At 40.2% G+C, this 22445-nt stretch overlaps 1 protein-coding gene across 1 annotated transcript; it reads right to left on the bottom strand.

Moving 5' to 3' along the window:
* Positions 1-965: 965 nt before the first annotated feature.
* Positions 966-21805, bottom strand: LOC129154513 (uncharacterized). The gene is made up of 10 exons (XM_054734230.2): positions 21725-21805; positions 21542-21606; positions 21204-21388; positions 20085-21025; positions 19933-19997; positions 19592-19779; positions 18890-19125; positions 2229-2290; positions 1995-2143; positions 966-1888 (listed from the first exon to the last, which is right to left on the bottom strand). The coding sequence occupies exons 1-10, from the start codon at positions 21803-21805 to the stop codon at positions 1788-1790; spliced, it is 2073 nt and encodes a 690-aa protein (XP_054590205.2). The 3' UTR covers positions 966-1787.
* Between the last annotated feature and the right edge of the window lie 640 nt (positions 21806-22445).

Below are 22445 nucleotides of genomic sequence, written 5' to 3'. Positions count from 1 at the left end.
TCTGCCGGCTGCTGGTTGTGGCCCCCCGGGGCGATCCTCTGCGCCTCTCGAGGGGGGCGGGGGGCCTTTCTGGTTGCAGACCCCTTGGGGTTCCTGTGTTCTGGGGCAGCGCCTGGATCTCTGGGACTTGGAGCTCCCCCCGTCTCCTACGCATCTTTGGGGGCAGATCTGTGGTCCCTCACACTCTCTATTGGACGCTCCTATAGAGAAACCTTACATAAACAAGTGCCTGTACACACACAGGTGCTCACATGGTGCTCTCAAAAGTATGGGCTTGGGCACGTTCAACACTTGTCTCAAGGCTGTCGTTGCCACTAAATGCACTATGATTTACTATCGTGTGATTGTTCAGTTAAACAATGTTGATTTTATATTTCATCATCACATTGACACAGTGATAGCTTGCTCCTGATGTATTGTTGTGTGTCCCATTTTTTTCTGCTCTTCTCTTTCTGGAGGTCTAGAAGCAGACTCTTGTTCATTATTGTTTATTTTTGTGGAACCCCCCCCCCCCGTCCCATTTGTCTTTTCCTTTCTCTTTCACCTCTGTCTCCCTGTCTGGTCGGAATTACAAAGCATTCAAAAACAATAACAATAAAATTTGAAGTATCAGGCGTGACATTAAAAGCAGACGCTTTGATGCTCCACCTGAGAATAAATCTGTAAGGCTTGTCACCAGCATTCAGACATCAATTCTGCTTGCTTCACAGCCAGACTGGACACAGTAAAAAAAAAAAAAAAAGCTTTTTTTGTTGTTTATCTCCTGTTTCTCTGTAGGTTTTGCCACCATCCCTGTTTTGTATTGTTTTCCTGACAGGAACCTTTTCAGTTTGTTTTAATTGTTTTTATTAAACATTTTTAAGTTTACTGGCTCCTTCATCTGCACTTGGGTCAAACACAACAATATCATGACACTGATAAGTGTCCTGGGATGGTTATACAATTTGGATAACAGAAGACAATAGTTGAATTAAATAAACATGTTTTATTTAATTGACTGTATAATTATACAAAAGACAAAAAACATAACAGTTTACTGAATAGATGGTTTCATATATCATGAATATAAGAAAAAACTAATTAGTAAATCATACAGTAATTTTCAAGCATCTTACATTAACTTTTTTGCAGTGTCATGACTTCATGTTCACCTCAAAGTAATAATTACATCATATTACTCTAACATGCTAATGAAGATTGTAAGGTAAGAGTAGAAATTGTTTGTCATAGCTGTAACAAATTTTTTTCTCACTGTACAACAAGGGTCCCTTTATTAATGTTACTTAGTGCATTAATAAGCATCAACAAAACAGGATCCCTTTATTAATGTTACAGTTATTAATAATTATTAAGTGTCCCTAAGGTTAGGACAAAGAACAGTGGGGGTCTGCTTAGTAATGCATTATATAATATGGCTAAGGAGTTGTTTACACTTCATTCAATAGTTCATTGATGCTTAATAATGAAGTAATGTTAATAAAGAGACTTATTGTAAAGTGTTACCTTAATTTCTAATGACACAAAAAACAAAGCCTATTCCTTCATTAACTAACTTAAGGTTGTAAATGACATGATTGATATTCAAACAAAAATAATAATCTTTCATATAAGATATATTTGTAAACAAGTTTTTTTTTTAATTAATACATGGATCTTTTTTTATTTGGGTGAAATAATCACATTTATATTCACGAGAGGGTGTTAAGTTCCATTTGGAAAAAAAACTATTTTATCATACCTGAAAACAAACACTTTCCATCCTTTCAATCAAGAATTTTCAAGGGAATTCAGCAGAGATGCCCTTGCTGACTTGACAGTAGCCATGACAACAACAGCATGCAGGCTGCGGTCAAGAGGCTGATCTGGTGATTGACTCCACTTGATACTTCTGCAAATGTAAAGAAACAGAAACAAGACTTTAGCAAAGGCTTCATAAATGCAAATTTCAAAATATCAAATATTGATTTTTTTTATTACAATTTAAGTTTACTCACGTATTCCATCAACATAAATATAATTAAGATCAATGTTGAAGTCAGTGACGTTTGGTGCTGCATAAAGCAAAACCCTTCCAATTTCTGTGATATTGGGAACATATCGCGTGGCAAATCGAAGGTCTGCATTATTGATGATTGACCCGTTGCTGCAAAAGTAAATAAATATTATTTGACCTGAACAAATCTGTAATCAAAAATCTAATGAGCATGGCTAAAAAAATGATAAACTACCTGAAGGAGACCACAGTTAGCGAGCGGAATGTGGGATATGGCCGTTGGTAGTATGGTTCAAGCTGTGAAAACAAATATAAAATATTGATCTACAAAATATTGTTAGATTTTCAAATGAGAATCATGAGGTGAACTCTCATGAATATTTCCAGGGCAAATGTGGACCTAATGAAATGTTAGTATTCCCTTTCCCTGTTATAATATCTACAAGAAAGGACATAAAAGTACCTGTTTGCTCACATATTCCCAGAAACCTGATAACAGTTCCTTATCAAGCCCATTACTCACAGTGTCCTCCCACCATCATTATGAAGCTGGCTTTATTAAATGTTAGACCTCTTAGCAATAAGTCATTTTAATAAATAATCTTATCTCTGCTCATAAGCTTGATTGTTTGTATCTGAAATGTGGTTAAATTATAGTAGCTATGTGTCACATTTCGGTGTTGGTAGGACCTAAAATGCAGGAACCCAAGATGACACGAGACAGGAGATGATATAAAGTAAAATCCTTTTATTAGGATGAATGAAACAAAAATATATCCAAATGGGCTGGAGCCAAAAAAACAATGTATCCAAAAGAGCTGAGCAGGAGATCAAAACACTAGAGACAACACGAGAAGACTGACAGAATTACCACAATGGACCGACACGAGACAAAGACAAGACAGGGCTTAAATAACAGGGAGGAGTAATTAAGGGAACAGGAAGCAGGTGTGTGGAGTGAGGGCTGGAGGGAAGGCAGGTGAATATAATTATCTAAATGGGGAAACAGAACCAAGGGAGGACAGATAAACCTAAAACTACAAATCCAAACTAAAAGGCTGCGGGAAGGACTAACACACACACACACACACACACACACACACACACACACACACACACACACACACACACACACACACACACATGCACGCACACACACACACAGACATAAATAACTCACACACACATATACTGGGCTGGGGAACAAGAGGCTGGAGCTGCAACTGGATGGACAGAGGATAACTAAATGAACACCGGACCTGAGGGAATGATAAAAAGGCCTACAAACAGAAGACACAATATTGAGATGCAGACAAAGGACACATGAGGGCGCTATGAGACACAGAAGGGAAACTAGAGAGGATGGAGAAACATCAGGAGACACATAAAGGAGGGGGCTGACGCAGACCATGACACTATGCAGCAGTTGTCATAGAATCAACACCACCAAATTTCACACTTCTAAACATGTTTGACAGGTGAGGTGGTGGTCTAGCTACTATTTTTAGAAACTCAATCCTCTATAAACAGCAATTGTGCAGTCATTATGACTCTTTTGAGTATCTTTGTTTAGAACTGAAAGGTACACCCAAGATATTAGAATTAGTAATCTACAGGTCTCCAGGGTCATGCACTCTTTTCCTAGAAAACCATTGAGCTTCTGTCTGTTATCACGACAACCTTTGCAAATCATCTCATACAGTAACTGGTTACTTTAATATTCATTTTGATGAAGCTAATGACAAATCTGCAGAAACATTCATTGGAGGGCTTGCATGTTTTTATCTTCAACAAAATGTCCATAATCAAACACAAAATCAGGGATGCTGGCCCGACTTACCCCCAAATTCTACTACCTCCGCTCCGGCACGAACTCTGGAGCAAAATCGGTCCCGTTGTAGTCAATCAGAGCAATTCCACTACTGCGGCCGTGCTCCGGCAGTGCGGCGCCGTGCGCCGCCCTCTGTTCCGGCGTCCGGCAAAAATAGAATCGATCCTATTTTTGCCGGACGCCGGAGCACCTCCGCAGTCAATGGACAGGAATCACAACCGCCCAACAGGAAAAGAAGCAAGCACAACTTCAGTTTTTCACAATAAATCGATAAACAAAAAGCGTTTTTTGTTTCATATGCACAGGTTTAACAACTTTTAACAACTATCAATGGCGGCTGAACTTTAAATGCACAAAAGTAAGCCATAAATACAGTTTCCACTATCAAAGTAGTCACACTTTGTTGATCCAAACACTGCTGATCTCTCAACACAAATGATGGGCAGATTAAACAGTTCATGTCAATGGATATAACTTCCGCGTTTATTACTCGGACTGTATCGCAAGATCTCGAAAATCCCGTGCATGCTTGTTTGCCCACCTCAGGTCTCCGCACCGGAGCGGAGCCGTTGTAGAGCGGGTACCAGTAAAAATTGAGTTCGGAAGCGAGCGGCTGCGGAAGGCGGGGGCGGACCGGAGCGGAGTTAGTGGAATTTGGGGGTAATCATAACCAAAGATGTGGATGTGTCGAATATTGTTATTAACCCTCCCACTGTCCTAATGGGTGCGACCCCGTGAGGAAAGTTGACCGTTGAGCAGGATTGATGGTTTATCCCTTTGGTCCATGTGGCAGGGGTGAGGAGTGAGTACCACCTCACCAATTCAATTGAAAAACCCCTGAAGTGCTTGATACCATTTTACCCGAGAAGGGCAAACTTATCTCTGGCAAACAAAAAGCTCCATGGAGGTTTACCAAATCTGTTACAAATCAGAACCAGATCACTATGAAACTTTCAAAATGCAGCTGCGCACTTAAAACTCTAAATTCAATAAAACGAGACAAAGCCTTTTTTCTCCATAATCATCAGTCATATCAACAATTTCCATATTCTGTTTGCTACTCTTTAAGTGTCAAAGTCGCAAATTGCAACAAGCGTCATTGCTGATTTAATGAGCCACAGCTACAAATATGATTCCTGATGAAGTTACAACTTTATACCAGAAGATAATAGAGATGTGTAACTAGCTCAACACAGCTCAGGCTGAGCAACACTTAAGGGTGTGTTTATATATAAAATTTCTGAGTTTTTAGGGTTTGAAAACTGCCTCCCACCAAGAGGTTCCTGGTCAGAGAGAGGAGGAGATGAGCACAGCACAAAAGGGCAAATATTAGAGGGATAAAACTTACAATTGCTGGCAGGTCTGGTCTTTGTTGACTGATCTCTTTATCTGGTCATGACTGACTCTGATTATGAAGCAGAATATTGACTTTGAAGTGAATAAATTCACACATCCAGCTGGAAAGATTGACGCTGCTGCTGCAGCGTGCAGCAACAGACAGCTGGTGCTACAAATCTCCAACCATTGGGTTTGAAGTTTGTTTTACCATGTTTGGGACATGGTGGATGTAAAATTTATGATAAAAACACAGCTAATGTGACAGACGTAGCGGCAATGTAAAGGAAGCCGTAAAAAAGCAGCAGATGTGTCATATATGGAAGTCAAAGTGTGCCTTATAATCATAAAAATATTCTTTCCATTGGATCCAATGATCATTACATTGAAGGGAAGGTCATCCCTGAAGCTGTACAAGCCTAAAGAAACCCTGAAAAATATGACTATAATGCAATTCTTTTGAGTGAGACCAATATCAATACCAAAAAATTAAATATAAAAGATAAACACAAAAATAAAAAAATAAAAAGAGCTTTATACGTATGTGTATATGTAAACACATATTTTCAAAATATGATTATTCTTTCCATTGGATCCAATGATCATTACATTGAAGGGAAGGTCATCCCTGAAGCTGTACAAGCCTAAAGAAACCCTGAAAAATATGACTATAATGCAATTCTTTTGAGTGAGACCAATATCAATACCAAAAAATTAAATATAAAAGATAAACACAAAAATAAAAAAATAAAAAGAGCTTTATACGTATGTGTATATGTAAACACATATTTTCAAAATATGATGAAAAAAAAACATGTAAAATATGTATTCCAATATGGCTGCCTGGTGATGTGACAATATGCTAATTAGATAAGTGAATTTGCTCACAACATAAACATAAACTTTTGGTCCTACTGAAGAATTTTCTCCTTCACAGTTTACCTTCATCTCTAACCATGTCCAAGCTACAACCTTTTGAAATAGTCATGTCAATATTGAATTTTTTCAATATCCCTGTGGCATTCTGCCCCCAATTTTATTTACACCTTAAACACTTCCTACAACAACAATCCACACAAACACACACTTAGGGTCTTGGGAGTGAGCACACTCAATGGCATTTGGCAAGAGGATCTTTCAGCTTCATCCCGAGGGCCATTGCCCATTTCCAATTTTAAACTGTACTTAGACACAGGGTGTGGGGAAGTGGGGTTGTGTGGTTGCATCAGCTGGCGTAGGCCAGACGATGCCTGCACTGCCCGCTCACCACAGCCATGGAATACACCTCATCAACACGCACTAACACTGTATTGGTGCACTGGTGTATTTAGGCAAACTAGTGGCCTTAGCACACCTCTGTTGTCGCTTGGCTTACCGGAGCTGGAGGGGGAGCTGGCCGTCTGGTTGGGGTCTGAGGTGGTGGGTTGCTCATCATCACCCCAGCAGAAAGTAGAGCCGTTTAAAATAATCATATAATCGATGCATTGCGATACAGACATAAATGATTATGCGTCGATGCAGAAGCGCCCTATAATCGATTATAACATAATGTTTGTTTTCCAACCGCAACATGAATCTTTTAGCCTAGCAACGGCTGATTTTGTCCCTTGCTTCATACGTTATAATGGAGCGACAACTGCAGCTGTGCACTGGAGCCTTTGTGGTCATGGCGGAACAAAGCTCCGAGTTAGCGTTACAGATAAAAGACCCTCCAAAGACACTGAAAGCAGACATATGGAGCCGTTTTGGATTTTTACCAACAATCAGGGAGACATGATTTGGACATGTCATATGCCGTGTGTAAAACCTGCCACAGCAAGATTAAATACATTGGGAACACCACCAATTTAAGGAATCACGTTAGCCGTTTCCACCCTGAGCTGCTAACAACAACACCGGCCATTGAACTGCCCAGCCCTGCGCAGCCAAGAATTGATGCGGCTCTCTCAATAATACCTCCCAACTCAGAAAAAGGGAAGAAAATAACCCAGGCTGTGGGGGCTTTCATTGCGAAGCATTTACGACCATATTCTGTCGTGGAAAACCCTGGGTTCAAACACATGTTAAAGACACTGGAGCCACGATACAAGGTCCCTGCACGTAGCCACTTTGCAGAACAGGTAATTCCTGCACTGTATGATGAAACCAAATCCAAGAATTTAACCTCCATGAGCAAAGCTAATTTAGTAGCAATTCCGGGACTTCAGCGGCAACAGAGTCCTATATTACAGTGGCGGCACACTACAGAAGAGAGAAGCTCTCATGTTCTTCATGTCCCACATGGAAAGTAGACTTCAGTACAGGAATAACATTACTCTGAAAATGTTCTGATCCTGCACAAAAAAATCATCAACATGACATGCCAGTGCACCTGTTATTTCAGCCTGCTCATTCTGCCAGTAGAACACTGCAGGATCAACTTGTGATATTTTACCACCAGTGCTTAACAGGATTTCCTTAACTTTGTTATACAAGTAGAGAGAAGCATCTGCAAGTCCATAGACACATTTCTTTAGCTTCCACAAAACAGTTTTCACGCACGCTTCATGAGGTGAACGAACGTGAATGTTCCTTGAGGGTTCCATTCCCTGTAAGAAGGCAGATTTAATGTCCATGGAATAAACTTTCCATTTGTTTTGACAGATCACCAATAGCAACAACCTGAGTGACTCTGAGGCACATGTGGGAGAATCCTTTTGTAACTCATGAATATTAACCTCTTCAAAGCCCCTTGCCACGAGACGCGCTTTGGGGACAATGCCATCAGCTGTTTCTTTCAGTGTACAGACCCATCTTGTAGAAATACATTTCTGGCCGTTTGTAACTTCTTCATAAACATTGTTACTTCGCCAGTTTTCCAACTCTTCCTGTTTAGCAGCATCAAAAGAAATGTCTTTGCTGATCAATACATCAGCATCTGTACCTTCAGCTTCAGTGTGCAGATTGTTAACCTGAGACATATCTAAAGCTTGTGCTTGTCCCTCACTGTTATCTGGTGCAATATACTGTACATTGTACCAGTTTTTGTATTGCCCCTTTGCTTTTCCTGCTCTGACTAAAACTCTTGCTGTGCGTTGAGCACCATCATCGGTGTTTGTAATCATCTATCTGGCCTGCTCTTAGCATTACTTCAGTATGAGATCCAGTACTTGTTACATCACTCTCTGGTTCGTTATGTATGTCTCCTTGGTTGTGTGTCCCATCTGTTTCTATATTTTTAGTGAGTTCTTCTTCCCTGTTCCTACTCAGGTCATCATCTGCACTATCGATCATCTCTGTGTCAGCCATTTCCTTTTCGATATTTTCAACATGAACAGTAAGCTGTACATGTTTGTCTTCATCTTGAATATTCACTTTGCATAGTCTGGACTGGTGTGCCCTAACTAGAATCCCACCCTGTCTCAAAAACACCACAGATCCATCCTGACCAATCACCACACCTGGGCGTTTCCATTCAGTACTGTCTCCTCGTTTGTTGTACACTTTATCTCCTGTCTCATACTTTTCATCTGTTGGTCTGAGTTGTTTATGTAGTGCTCTTCTTATTCTCTCTGAACATTCCACCTCTGTGAAAGCTCTTCTAGGAGCATGTAATGTTTTTAAGTGTTGTCCTACTCTAGAAGTCATGGAAATGCTTTCTAGAGCGGGTGGTTTATCTACCAACAGAGAGGGTAGGTTGGGATTTTGTCCAAATACAAGCTGGTATGGGCTATAACCATGTACATTTATCATACAATTTTTGGCCACAAGAGCCCAGTCTAAAGCAGTTTGCCAAGTACAGTCATTTTCATTTTTTATCTTCAAAGAATCTCAGTTAGTGTCATGTTGTGCATCTCCAGTAAACCATTACTCCAAGGACTGTATCCCGCTGTGGTTTTTGTCTCTATGTTGAACTTTTCCGCCATGTCTCTGATTTCTTCGTTGTTGAATTCTCCACCGTTGTCTGTGTAGATCCGTTTGGGTGCACCATGGATGCTTATCCATGAGTGGATGAAAGAGTTGACAATCTTTGCAGGTTTCTTACTTCTTACAGAACGGAAACGTGTGAAGTGATCGATGATGTGTAGGTACTATACTCTCGGTTCCAGCTCATGCAGATCCATCGCCACAGTCTCATTGTACTCTGAAGCCAAGGGCAGACCAACAGCAGGCTTGGGCTTACTCTTGGTGTTTTTGGCATATTTCACAGTCACGAACGATCTCATGCGGAATGACTGAACAATCTTTTTTTTTTTTTATTCAAGTTTTTATTGAACTTTCTTTGAGTGGCTGGTACATAACAGTCTCAATAGATACTAAACATGGAGGGATTAAACATACAGTTATAGCAGTTGATTTTGAATACAAGTGCCAATCATATAACTCCTGCAGACACGTAAAGTTGGAACAACAGCAGTCACATAACATGCTTGATTTCACCCAAGGCCTTTGTCTGTCTTTAAGAAGTTCCAGAATCCATCCCAGTGAGAAGTTCCCTCTCTGTTGTCTTCACTCATTTTACTGAGCATACATTCATATGATGCAGATTCGGCCATTGCACAGACCCATTCCTTAACCTCTGGAGATTCTACTGCTTTCCAGTGTCTTAAAATGACTCGACTGGCTGTTATTAACGCCACTGAGATGATTGAAAAACTACACTTATTTACATTAGGCAACTGAGATTTATCTCCCAATAAGCACAGTTCTGGGTTAAAAGGGATGTCTGTTCCACACCAATTACTTAGGATCTTGACAATACAGGTCCAAAAACATCTAATAGGCGCACATTCCCAAATACAATGCATGAACGTCCCAATACTCGTTTTGCATTTCCAACATAAATCATCATCCACTAGCTTCATTCTAAACAGTCTAGATGGTGTATAATAGTATCTGTTTAGTACATTATATTGTGTGAGTTTACTCCTCACCTCTCTTATGTGTTTACCACAGTTAACAACAATTGTTTTCCATATATCATCATCGAACATTATGCCAAGGTCTTTCTGCCAGATCATTTTTAACTGGTTGGAATCATCACTGAGGAGAGAGTTAATGATTCTATAGAACTGCGAGGCTTTTTGTTTACTATTTGGAAGTTTCATATACTCAGTTACTATGTTGTCTTCAATATTATATGGCTGCGAGGTAATACAACTTCTCATTTGCAAGAACTTCCAAAAGTGACCCCTGCCCTCTAAGTTAAACTCTTGCATTAGTTCAGCATATGACAAAAACGCTCCGTCCTTAAACAGATCTCCAATAGTATTCAATCCTTTCACTTGCCACTCTTTCCAGTAAACAGGTTTCTTCCCTATGCAGACCTTGGGATTATACCATAATGGGGAATATTTCTGCTGAGTATGTTTGAGGTTTAACAGTCTATGAACTTTGTTCCATACATCCTTTGAATGTAAAAGTACTGGATTAGTAATATTAGACCTTTGTGCTAATATCGCTGAAGGTTGAAAAGGTAAACATATCTTTTCCTCCACCTCCATCCACCCTGGTTTATCTGTTATTGTTTGCCAATACCTTGCTATTTTTGTCATCTCAAATGCTAGATAATACAATCTCAGGTCTGGCAAACCCAGCCCTCCTTTCTCCCTATGTGCACATAATTTCAGTCTTGGTTTTTTTCCATTCCATAAAAATTTTTTAATTACATCATCTAGTTGTCTAAAGATGGCAGGTGGAATCTTAATTGGCAACATCATTATAACATATGTAATTTGTGGGGCAACAATCATCTTTATAGTATTAATTTTTCCCATCAGACTCAATTTTAGTTTTGACCATTTATCAAGATTTGTTTTTAGCCTTTGAAGCAGGGGGTTGAAATTCAATGCTATTATTTCATCTATATCCTCAGAGAGGTTAATACCGAGATATTTCATTCCCCTACGCGTCCATTTAAAATTACATGTTTCCACCATGGATGAAATGCATAGCTTAGAAAGGGGCATTGCCTCTGATTTATTCCAATTAATGGAGTACCCAGAAAGTTTAGAAAAAGATTGTATAGTATCCATTAAATGTGGTAGCGACTTTAAGGGCTCCGATACCACTGCCAAAATGTCGTCCGCATACAGCAGTAACTTATATTCATTGCCCCCTACCCTTATTCCTTTTATTCCCTGGTGCGTTCTGATAGACACTGCTAGGACCTCCAAGAAAATAATGAATGATAAGGGGCTCAGAGAGCATCCCTGTCTAGTCCCTCTAGTCAGGTTGAAGAAAGGGGAAACTATCCCATTTGTCATCACCGCAGCCTTAGGTTCCTTATATAACATTGTAATCCATTTTATAAAATCAGCAGTGAAACCAAAATGACCAAGAGTGGAGAGCAAAAATTGCCACTCCACCCTATCAGCCTTTTCAGCATCCAAAGATAGAGCAGCAATAGGAACATCTCGGGATTGACTGAGCCACATCAGATGTAGTAGGAGTCTAACATTGTCTGTCGATGTTCTATTTTTCATAAACCCAACTTGATTAGGATGTATGATATTTGGTAATACTTGCTGTAAACGTGTCGCCAGTATCTGTAAGAATTTTGCAGTCAAGGTTGAGCAAACTAATGGGTCCATAACTTGAAGGGTCAGTTGGATCTTTACCTGGTTTGGGGATTAGTGATATCACCGCTTCGTTAAAAGTTGGTGCTACACAGCCCTTAACAAACATTTCCTGGTATACCTCACGGAGTATTGGTGCAACAATATCTGCAAAGGTCTTATAGTACTCCACAGGAAGTCCGTCATAACCTGGTGACTTTCCATTTTTCATGGAGGCAATCGCCTTCCTAATTTCGGCCTCAGTTATAGGCAAATCTAGTCCCTCTGTTTCATGACTTTTAAGCCTGAGCAGACCTACATTCAGAAGGAACCGTTCTATATTTTCTCTTGGCTTATCCACCAAGATTGAAGATGTGTACAATTTTTCGTAATATTGCTGGAAGATATTATTTATGCCTTTAGCTGTGTAAATTTCTTCATCCCCCTGTTTTATAACTGGGATGGCATTACTATTATTTTTTTCTTTTAATTGTCTGGCCAACAATTTCCCCATTTTCTCCCCTCCTTCATAATAACTTGTTTTTAGCCTATACAAAGCATATTCTGCTTTCTTGTTATATATGCTGTGTAGGGAGTATTTAAGTTTACATAATTCCTGAAGTTTACTATCAGAAATGCCTTTTGACAGTTCTAGTTCTTTTCTTTTTATTTCCTCCTCTAATTCCTTAATCTTGTTAATACTCTCTTTTTTCTTTCTAGCTGCATGTGCTATAAATTTTCCTCTGATGTATGCCTTTGAGGCCTCCCATACTGTGGTTATTTCTGCAGTACTACCTATATTGATTTCAAAAAATACTTTCAAGTCCTCCTCCACTGCCTTTCTAAAAGATAAGTCTGACAGTAATCCAATGTTTAGTCTCCATCTTCCCCTTCGTTCAACCTTCTGGCTCGCCAAAAACAGTAGTTCCACAGGTGCATGATCTGTAATAGATATTGGTTGTATATTGCAATTTGCTATTTTGTCTACCAGGGAATTGCTAAGTAAGAAAAAATCTATCCTTGAAAATGTTTTATGACAATGTGAAAAGAAGGTGAAATCCTTTGTATTTGGGTTAATCAGTCTCCATATATCTATTAGTCCCATATCTCTACTTAGCATTTGTAAGGCTTGTCTTTCCTTATTCATGAGGGGAGGCCTGAAAACACTTCTGTCCAAAACTGGGTCCATAACCTCATTAAAATCCCCCGCCAGGACTATTTCACCTTCAGTATTGCCCAGTATTTTATTCACCTCATGGAAGAAGATTGGATCTCCCTTGTTGGGTGCATATATGTTGCACAGTACTAACCGGACTCCTTCTATTACTGCTTCCACACATATAATTCGGCCCTCTGTATCTTTACTTTGCTTTCGTAAAATGAAGCTCACATTTTTGTGGACCAGGATCATAACCCCATTACATTTACTTGAAAATGAGCTGTGAAATAGATGTCCCACCCATCCCACCTTGAATTTCCCTACTTCAAGCTCCCGCATGTGAGTCTCCTGTATAAAAACAATATCTGCGTGGTTATTCTTCAAGAATGTTACAACTTTTTTCCTCTTAATTGGGCTACTGCATCCATTTATGTTCCAAGAAATCAACTTCAATTGTCTGTCAGACATGTAAACTTTTAAATGCTACAGCTGTCTTCAGCTCCTTGCAGAAAATAATCCCGTTTCCAACATCTACATTAACAAACTTATACCAGCCTTCTTCTGAACCCACAGAACATAGAACAACCCAGACCGTGCGCATAAAAAGACAAGCAAAGAAAAAAAAAGAAGACAAAACAAAAAATGTCCGGCTGCTCCTAGACAACCAGTGTCCATGTGGTAACCACCACATGGTGTTGAAAAACCATGTGAAAAAAAAGAAAATAAACCTCGTTATGGTCCGCGGGATTAACGCCGTTCCCATGGTAACCATCCAATGAGCCGGGAAGCTCTTCGTCATCCCGCACAGCTCTTATCAGTTCAACCAGAACGCAAAGTTTTTGAAGTAAACAGCTCACCTTCCTCTGAAGTTCACATCACCTCCTTCACCGCTCCTTTATTATCTCCTCCGCTGATTCCACAGTGTTGCAGCTCACGTTTTTTCCTTTCCATCTGAAGTGCAGCGTCGCCGGGAAAGCCAGAGTGTATCTAATATCCAGGTCTTGCAGCTTACGCTTTACCGAGGTGAAGGCCTTCCGTCTCTCCGCCAGCTCCTTCGACATGTCTGGGAACACAGAGAGGCGGCCTCCCTCCCAAACAATCCCTCGCTTCTCCTTGGCCGCGCCGATCACCTTGTCCCGCGCCGACTGCCTCAAGAAGTGGATCAGTACCGGCCTCGGGGGTTGCCCTTCATTCGGCATTGGCGCCATCTGTCTGTGCACCCGCTCCATCTCAAACTCCTCACTCATCTGCACGCCGAGGCCCTCAGCCAAGATCTTCCGCACGCATTCATGCAGCGTTCCGTTGGTTCCGAAGGTCTCTCTTAGTCCCACCAGTCTCACATTATTTCGCCTGCTGTGGTTCTCGAGGGCTTGTATCCGGTTCCACATCTTCTCCATTTGTTTGTTCCCACTTTCCTTATCTTTCTGAAGCCGTTCTGACGTCTCCTCCAGCTGCGTAAATTCGCGTTTCGACCTCACCAAGCCTCTCCTGCATTGCTGTCACCGTCGTAGTCAGCTCGGCAGTAGCCTGTTTAATAGACACGACATCTGTCGCAACATTCTGGAGCATTTCACTCATTTTCGATATTTCTGCAAAAAGTTTTTCCAGGCTGACTGTCGCAGTCGTGGGTACTGGGTTTTCTCCCGTATCGCTGTTGTCTTCGTGGACATGGCCTTTCCGGGTACATGCTCGTGACGAGCTTTTAAAATATTTCGACGACGTCGACATGGCTTTTTAATCTTTTCAGACTAAATATCAAACGTACGCAGACTCAGTACTCCCAAGGAACAATATTCAACAAGTGTAGTTGCGTTTTTCAGCTAAAATTCTGTTAGTAGCATGTGCGGGGAAGAGAGTTCCCTAGCTTGCGGCCATCTTGGAAGCTGCACCCGCGTGACTCTCCGACTGAACAATCTTAATCCTTGCTTCCAGAGCTTTGGATGAGTCTTTGTAACCGGTCAGCAGATGCATGGCCAAACTGTTAGAGTAGCTTCAGTAGGACTTAATGTTTTTCTTTCCCTGACATCTCTGCTGTGAGCATAAGCACTTCACCTTCATTGTATCTCACTTTTGCATCATTATCATCCTTAATGTTCACACAGTAGTGTCCGGAAGTAGTTAGCTCAATAGGCACTTGCTGTTTGAACGTGACAACTTTGTCATTTTCCATGTCCAGGACTGTCCCTGCTCTTTTTAGTGACATCTTGCTTAGAAGCAGGGGAGTATCAACTGGAACAACCTGACTTTCAACATTTTGTTTGGCCTATTTTAGCTGGAATCTTATATTTTTTGTTGGAGAACACCACTTGGCCATCACCAAATCTGAAAGACTTGCAGCTTGGAGATTCTGTGTTTAGTAGCTTGTGAATTAGGTTTTCACTGAGATCATTTACATAACTTTCCTGCCACTTCTCACCACAAACAGTTCTTGTGCATGCAGTATCAATAATGGCTGATTCCCGTGCTTCGGTTAGAAAAATCTCACAGTCTGCTATAGCCTCTTTAGTGAACAACGTAATGTTGCATTCTTCTACGGCTTAGTCTTCTGTCAATTTTACATCAATTTTCCGATGAGGACAGCCTTTAGCCCAATGGTACGTACTTTGGCAGATTTAGTGCTGTAGCGTTGTGGTTTTATGCTCTTTTATGAAAGAGGAACCATGCTACGTATTAATTCGGAATATTAATTTTTAATAAATCAATAACCAAATTTGTTTTCATCGATAAACTGCCGATAATATCTGAGTGTCTGTGTTTCAGTTCAATGAGGAAACCAGTTTGAAGGATTAAAAGTTTTAATTCTTCAAATTAAACTAATGATTTTGAAAATTGACAAACAGGAAATAACAATCACATTGGCAACTTTGTGGGACAATCTTTAACAGTTGATATGCTGTTCTTGCTCAAATAGACCTTCTGGTGAATTTATGAAGATTGAGAATGTTGTGAGTTGTGAGAGTGAAATGTGGTGAGATGGATTGTGTGCATCTGATTTTGCTTCAGGAAGAAACAGGTGTCTGAGTGAAAAGTGATGGTTTGAATAACTTAGGTTTAGTTGGAAAAGATGCATCCAAACGCTAAACACCGTGTTCTGTCTCACCGAATTCTTGTGGACCCTCTTTCGGATCCGGGCCGTGGAGGATGTTGTGGTACATCCAGATGACACCGGCGGCTGACAGGAGACGTAGGTGTCGAACGGAACCGGTCCAGAGTTGCCCTCGGTACACGTTGATGGTAAAGCGTTTTGTCGACGCGCTTTCTTAAGTTAATTCACTCAGAAATCAAAAGACTCGGTAATGAGTCTACGTTAGAAGTTGCGATTCAGCTATTCTGCCTGGCTTGGCAGAAACAGCGTGAAAGGGGGGAAGAACGAGCCAGCCGGCTCTAACCCCCCTTTGGTTTTCAGGTCCACTCTCCTCCGTAGTCCAACACGAACTGCTAAACTTAAGACTTAAACTTACCAAAAACCTTTCTCTTCTCAAAGCAAACGTGCGTCATCAAATGTGTCTGGAGTTTACTGTGAGCAGGTGTGTGTGGGTGTGTGTGAATGTTTGTGCTTGAGTGTGTGTGAAGGTCAGTAACAAACATTCTCAACATTATTTAAGAATGGATTCATTAAACCATTATAATTACCCCAAAGCATAATAGTCATTCATTTGATTAAACACATTTATAATGAGCAAAATGATAATGGTTACTTTAACATTAAAATCGAGAAAAGGAAGTTTAAACTTTATGTTTTGACTTGGTCTGGGTACAACTCATGTAAACACATCTTCTGGTAGACCGCAGGTGGCAGATGTTATGGTTTCCTCCCAGACTCGCTGGCGTTCAGGTCTTAATCTGTGGGTGAAAGTTCTCAATGACCCAGCTTTGACCTCGCTGCGTCCAGCACCACCATTGTGACAGAAAACCCATATTTCCTCACGTTACAGTGCGCTTCCCGTATCTATCTAGAGGATTTGTACCTTGTTGTGGCTGTCGTGTTCAATTCTGTGGTGGACATTTATTCCGTCTGAACTTGTTGGTTGACTTTTGTTCCGTGTAGAAAACAGCACCTTGCGTATCACAACCAATGCTTGTCCCGATGGATTTTCCTCCAAAAATCCGCTTCAGTGCTGATTTTATCGATGAAAATCTCAGATCCGTGCATGCCGTAAGTGCTAGCTGTCTGTTCTTCTCCTCGAGACAGGCTGTGTCCAGGAGCTTGAATGCTAGTACATCATCAGGTAGAGTCATGTCATACTTTTTTATACGGTTGTACCTTTGTTCAAACTCTATAATGTAGTCCGCCATAGACATTGCACTGTCTTTAGATATCGAGTCAAAGTGAGAATATGCTTCATAAGCTCGATCTTTTTCTTCTCTCGGGAAAACGGTGTCCAATTTTGTAAGCAAGGTTTCCATACTGTCATCTTTGTTAAGATCCTCTGTGGATATCCCTAAAGCAGTCTCTCTGGCTCGTCCTTTGAGTCCCAGCGCCACTGCGGGCGCTTGTTTTTTCTTTTCCAGATCCGTAACAAGTCTCCACATACTAACTTCATTTTTCCAGCATTTGTACGGCCTGGTTTCATTGAGTTTAGGCGGCGTTCTATAGTTCGAAACCATCCTCTGCTACTATGTAAAGTTTAATAAACCACACGTTTACTTTTCAGTGCTGCCGTTATTGCCATCCAGAACTCTCTCTCCTTTCCGCCTTCCCGCTCCTCACAGGGCCTCGCGATAGAACAAAAAAAAAAAAAAAAAACAAATCTTGCGATAGAACAAGAAACGAGAAACTCCCTCAATATATACATTTACAGTGAGTTAACATCCTGGATCTATGGGAGTTGGAGCTCCCTCCATCTCCTACACATCTTTTTTTTTGGGGGGGGGGGGATATCTGTGGCTCCTCACATTCTCTATTGATGCTCCTATAGAGAAACCTCACACATATAAGCGCATGTATGCACACAGGTGCTCACATGGTTCTCTCATAAGTATGGACTTGGGCATGTGGTTGACACTAAATGCACTGTGAGTTATTATCGTGATTGTTCAGTAAAACAATGTTGATTTTATATTTCCTCATCAGGTTGACACAGTAATAGCTTGCTCTTTTTTGATTGTTGTGTGTCCCTTTTTTTGTTTGTTTTTCTTTTTCTGCAGGTCTAGAAGCAAACTTGTTCATCATAGATAGTTTATTTTTTTGGAACCCCTCCCTCCTCTTCCTTTTGTCTCTTCCTTTCTCTTTCACCTCTGTCTCTGTGTCTGGTCAGAATTATAAAGCATCCAAAAAACAACAACAATAAAGTTTTAAGTATCAGGTGTGACATTAAAGCAGAAGCTTTGATGTTCCACCTGAGAGTAAATCTGTAAGGCTTGTCACCAGCATTCAGACATCATTTCTGTTTGCTTGACAGCCAGACAGGACATGGGGGGGGGGGGGGGGGGGGGGGGTAAAAAAGTTTACCATGGTTTTAGTGTAAATATTCATATTTTAAAGAAGATGCAATCAAATGACAAAAGATAATGAGTACAAATGTGTACAACAATATTAGACAGTAGTTTATACAGTTTATCAGTAGATTTGGGGATGACTTACTCTTTAAGAAGGCACCAAATCCACCAAGACAGCAAAGGCCCTCAGGCCAGGGCTGAGCACCACTGAATGGACCCACCTATTCCACTGGAAGCATATGAGGCAGGACCCAAGCACCTTAGGCCCAGCCGAGACTTCCATTTGGGGATAATCCACCCCAGAACCCAAGCCACAATGGTCCCCTCTGATTGACCCAGGAGTGATCACGTCTATCAGGCAGCAACCCATGGCCACCAGCACAGATCCCTAAAGGTGCCACACACTGCTGCCAGATAGGTACCCCTCAAGGTCAACAAAGCACCACCCAGCCTGGAGCCACAGCCCCCAACCGCTGGATCTCCAAATGACCCAAATGCTAGGAAACCCTAGGACACCCCAAACTGAACAGAGCCCCCCCCAGCTTATTTTTTCAAGTTCACGAGGATACTTTTCTAGTATAAAATAACATACTTACTTTTGACTTTATTAGTGCAGCTCGATTTAGAAATGCTACTGATGATGGATTTCCCAGATCACTGGTAAATGTTTCTCTAGCAGACCTAAAGGTCAGCCGCCTTGTTGTTGTTGGCTCAGAAGTTGTAGCAGTTTTGGTGCTGGTTGTAGAAGTGGTTATTGGTGTAGTTTTGGAGGTAGTAGTAGCAGTTGTGGTAGAAGTCACAGTAGTTGCTGCAGTTGTTGTGAGAGGTACTCCTGCCAAAAATAAGGAAATATGATGTAAAAAAATTTTTGCATTAAAGAATACTTTAATAAAATAATAACCAAAAAGTAAAAATGGATTATTGAATGATAAAAAAACTTAAATCCAGATTTTTAATTACTGTATAAAAAATAGAGTTGATGCTTATAGTAATGCTATTATTGAACACAAGGCAATTATGGAAGAAGGGAACATCTCATGATTAAAACTACAAGTCAAAAACGATAACAGGTTTCCTTTTACTGTTATTTTAATATGTATACGGAAAAAAATAATTTTACATCTCAATAAAAGAAGTTTAAAATTATAATCAAAGTAATTTTCTATTATTTAAAATGACAAAATTAATTATTTTTTAGCTAAAATATAAACAAAACCAAAAAGCTAATTTGAATAAAAAGCAGGCAAATTAACCAAAGTGTATTTGTTGCTTATTTTAAGCTAAGTAAATTTACTTACTCAACACTTGGATTGTGGAAGGTTCAAAGGTGATGTTGAGGGTGAGGTTGGTATTAGTTGCAGCTTCCACTAAGGTTTGTTGAACATCTTTAGCTGCTGGGACTTTCTCAGATGGTACGGTATTGCTAAACACCAAGCCAACATCTGCTTGAGTTTCCTCCATTCGTACTTTGACTTGTTGAGCTGGTCTGCAAAACACCAATAAATAGGAACATAAAAAACAACAACAACAACATGAAGAACAGGGCAAAAAAGACAATTACCTTTATATACTTTTTAATTGTTTGTTTTAATTAAACTTTATGTGATACAAAATGGTAAAATGGATAGTGAAATCTTACTTAAAATCAATGACATAGCAACTGATGAAAAGATCCCCATATTTAGTCTTGTAGATGGCTGTAAACTGGGGAGCAAAAAAGGACATAAGATTAAAATTTAAAGTGAAACCCTTAAAATAAAGTAGATTGCTTTATTTTAAAAATGCACTTACAGTTAGTATCACTCTTTTTTCAAGAGCACGAAACTGCTTGCTGTTCTTATCACTTAACTCTGGAACATACGGTTCTACTATAGTTGCTGAAGCAACATAGACTATAGCAGGAGCTTCGGTTGTAGTGATTTTAGTTGTCACTGCAGGTGAGGTAGTTTTTGAAGCAACTTTAGTCGTAGTGGATACTGACATTTGTGTTGGGGCTGCAGTGGTGGTGGTAGGTATGATTATTGATACTGATGAAACTTCTATGGTGGCTGTATTAGTTGCAATTGTTTCTGGGGGTGTTATAGCTTTTGTCGAAAAAGGTGTGTTTGTTTGAGTAGCTGTCTTTATAGAAAACGTGGCTGTTGTTGGGGTGGTGGTAGTTGCTGTGGTTGTTCTTAAAGCTGCAGTATTCATTGTTAGGACTGCAATGGTTTTTGTTGGATAAGCTGTGGTTGTTGCTGGTTTAGATGTGGTTGTAGTTGGAACAGCTTTGGTTTTAGTTGGAGCTGATGCGATTATTGATGAGGTTTCTATGGTTGTTGTTGGAAAGGGTAGGGTTGGTTTTGAGGCTGCTGTGATTGTTGTTGGAGCTTTTGTTTCTGTTTTTTGACCAGTTGTGGTTGTTGGAGCAGCACCGGTTTTTGTTGCAATAGATGTGGTTATTGTTGGGGCTCCCGTGGTTGTAAATTGAGAAGGTATGAATGTAGTTGGAGCAGTTGTGATTGATGTTGATGCAGCTGTGGTTGATGTTGTGGCTTCTGTGAGATTGTTTTTTGTTGGGGCTGCTGTAGTTGTTGTTGGAGCAAATATTGGAACTGTTGTAGTTACAATTGAAGCTTCTGTAGTTGTGATTGGAGCAGCTGCTGTCTTTGTTAGAGCCGTAGTCATTCTTGTTGGGACTTCTGTGGTTGTAGTAGTAGTTGTAGTTGAATTTTCAGTTCTTAATGTTACAACTGTTTAAAAAAATAATTCAAACAAATGTCATCTTCATTATCTAAATGGACTGGTTTTCAAAGTCAACCAAGTTAATTTTAGCAAAACTAGACAGGCCTAAACAGCGGTTTGTGTTTTTCCTAAATAAACGTTCATGCACAATTGTTTTAGTGAGGTGTTTGACCGCTTATTACGTACCTGTTACTTGGATAGATGACAGTACTAAGGTGATGTTTAGGTTGAGACTTGTATTAGTTGCAGCCTCCACCAAGGCTTGTTGAACCTCATTAACTGTTGGGATTTGGCCCGTTGCTATGGTTTTACTAAACTCTACCCCAACCTCTGCTTCAGTACCATTCACAAGTGTGCCCACGGTGCTTGGTCTGCAATATTTGAATACATAGGAATGTTGAAAGAAAGAAACGTGGCAGAAAGACATAGTTTAAATATATGTCTCTTTTGTGATTAGAAATGGTGGTCAAAATGCGTGTCTTGCAAAAAGAAACGAAGGTTTGCTTTAACCAATAAAACTTTACCTGAATGCAATGACATAACAGCCTCTAAAGCGGAAACTGAATCTGATCCTGTAGATGATGGTGAACTGCGGAAAAGGAGCACACAATATAAAACGTGGAATTACTTGTTGTTCTATACTACTGTCAAAAAAGGAACAGTAATTTCCACAAAGGTTTAGGAAAACATTTGAACATTGCACTTACAGTTTCTATAACTATTAATTCAAGACTCTGGTACTCTTTGCTGGTCTTTTGTGTCAACGCTGGAACATATGGTTCTACCATTGTTACTGCAACATAAAAGACTGGAGCAAGAGCTTCTGGTGTAATGGCTGTAGTCGTGACCAGAGTGGTAGTTTTTGGCATGACTGCAGTGGAAGGAGCAGCCGTGGTTGGTGTTGGTATGTTATGACCTGCAAACAAAAATGGAGTATAGTACATCAACAAATGTTTCCACAGAGCTATATATTGTATTTAATGTTAATTTTAGCAAAACTAGACAGGCCAAAAACAGCGGTTTGTGTTTTTCCTACATAAACGTTCATGCACAATTGTTTTAGTGAGATGTTTGACCGCTTATTACGTACCTGTTACTTGGATAGATGACGGTACTAAAGTGATGTTTAGGTTGAGGCTTGTATTAGTTGCAGCCTCCACCAAGGCTTGTTGAACCTCATTAACTGTTGGGATTTGGTCCTTTGCTATGGTTTTACTAAACTCTACCCCAACCTCTGCTTCAGTACCATTCACAAGTGTGCCCACGGTGCTTGGTCTGCAATATTTCAATACATAGGAATGTTGAAAGAAAGAAACGTGGCAGAAAGACATAGTTTAAATATATGTCTCTTTTGTGATTAGAAATGGTGGTCAAAATGCGTGTCTTGCAAAAAGACACAAAGGTTTGCTTTAACCAATAAAACTTTAC

This window comes from Nothobranchius furzeri, chromosome 2 (assembly GCF_043380555.1).
Source record: "Nothobranchius furzeri strain GRZ-AD chromosome 2, NfurGRZ-RIMD1, whole genome shotgun sequence".
Classification (NCBI taxonomy): Eukaryota; Metazoa; Chordata; class Actinopteri; order Cyprinodontiformes; family Nothobranchiidae; genus Nothobranchius; species Nothobranchius furzeri.
Note: the sequence above shows the minus strand (reverse complement) of the source record. Positions and strands in the feature narration are given on the sequence as shown.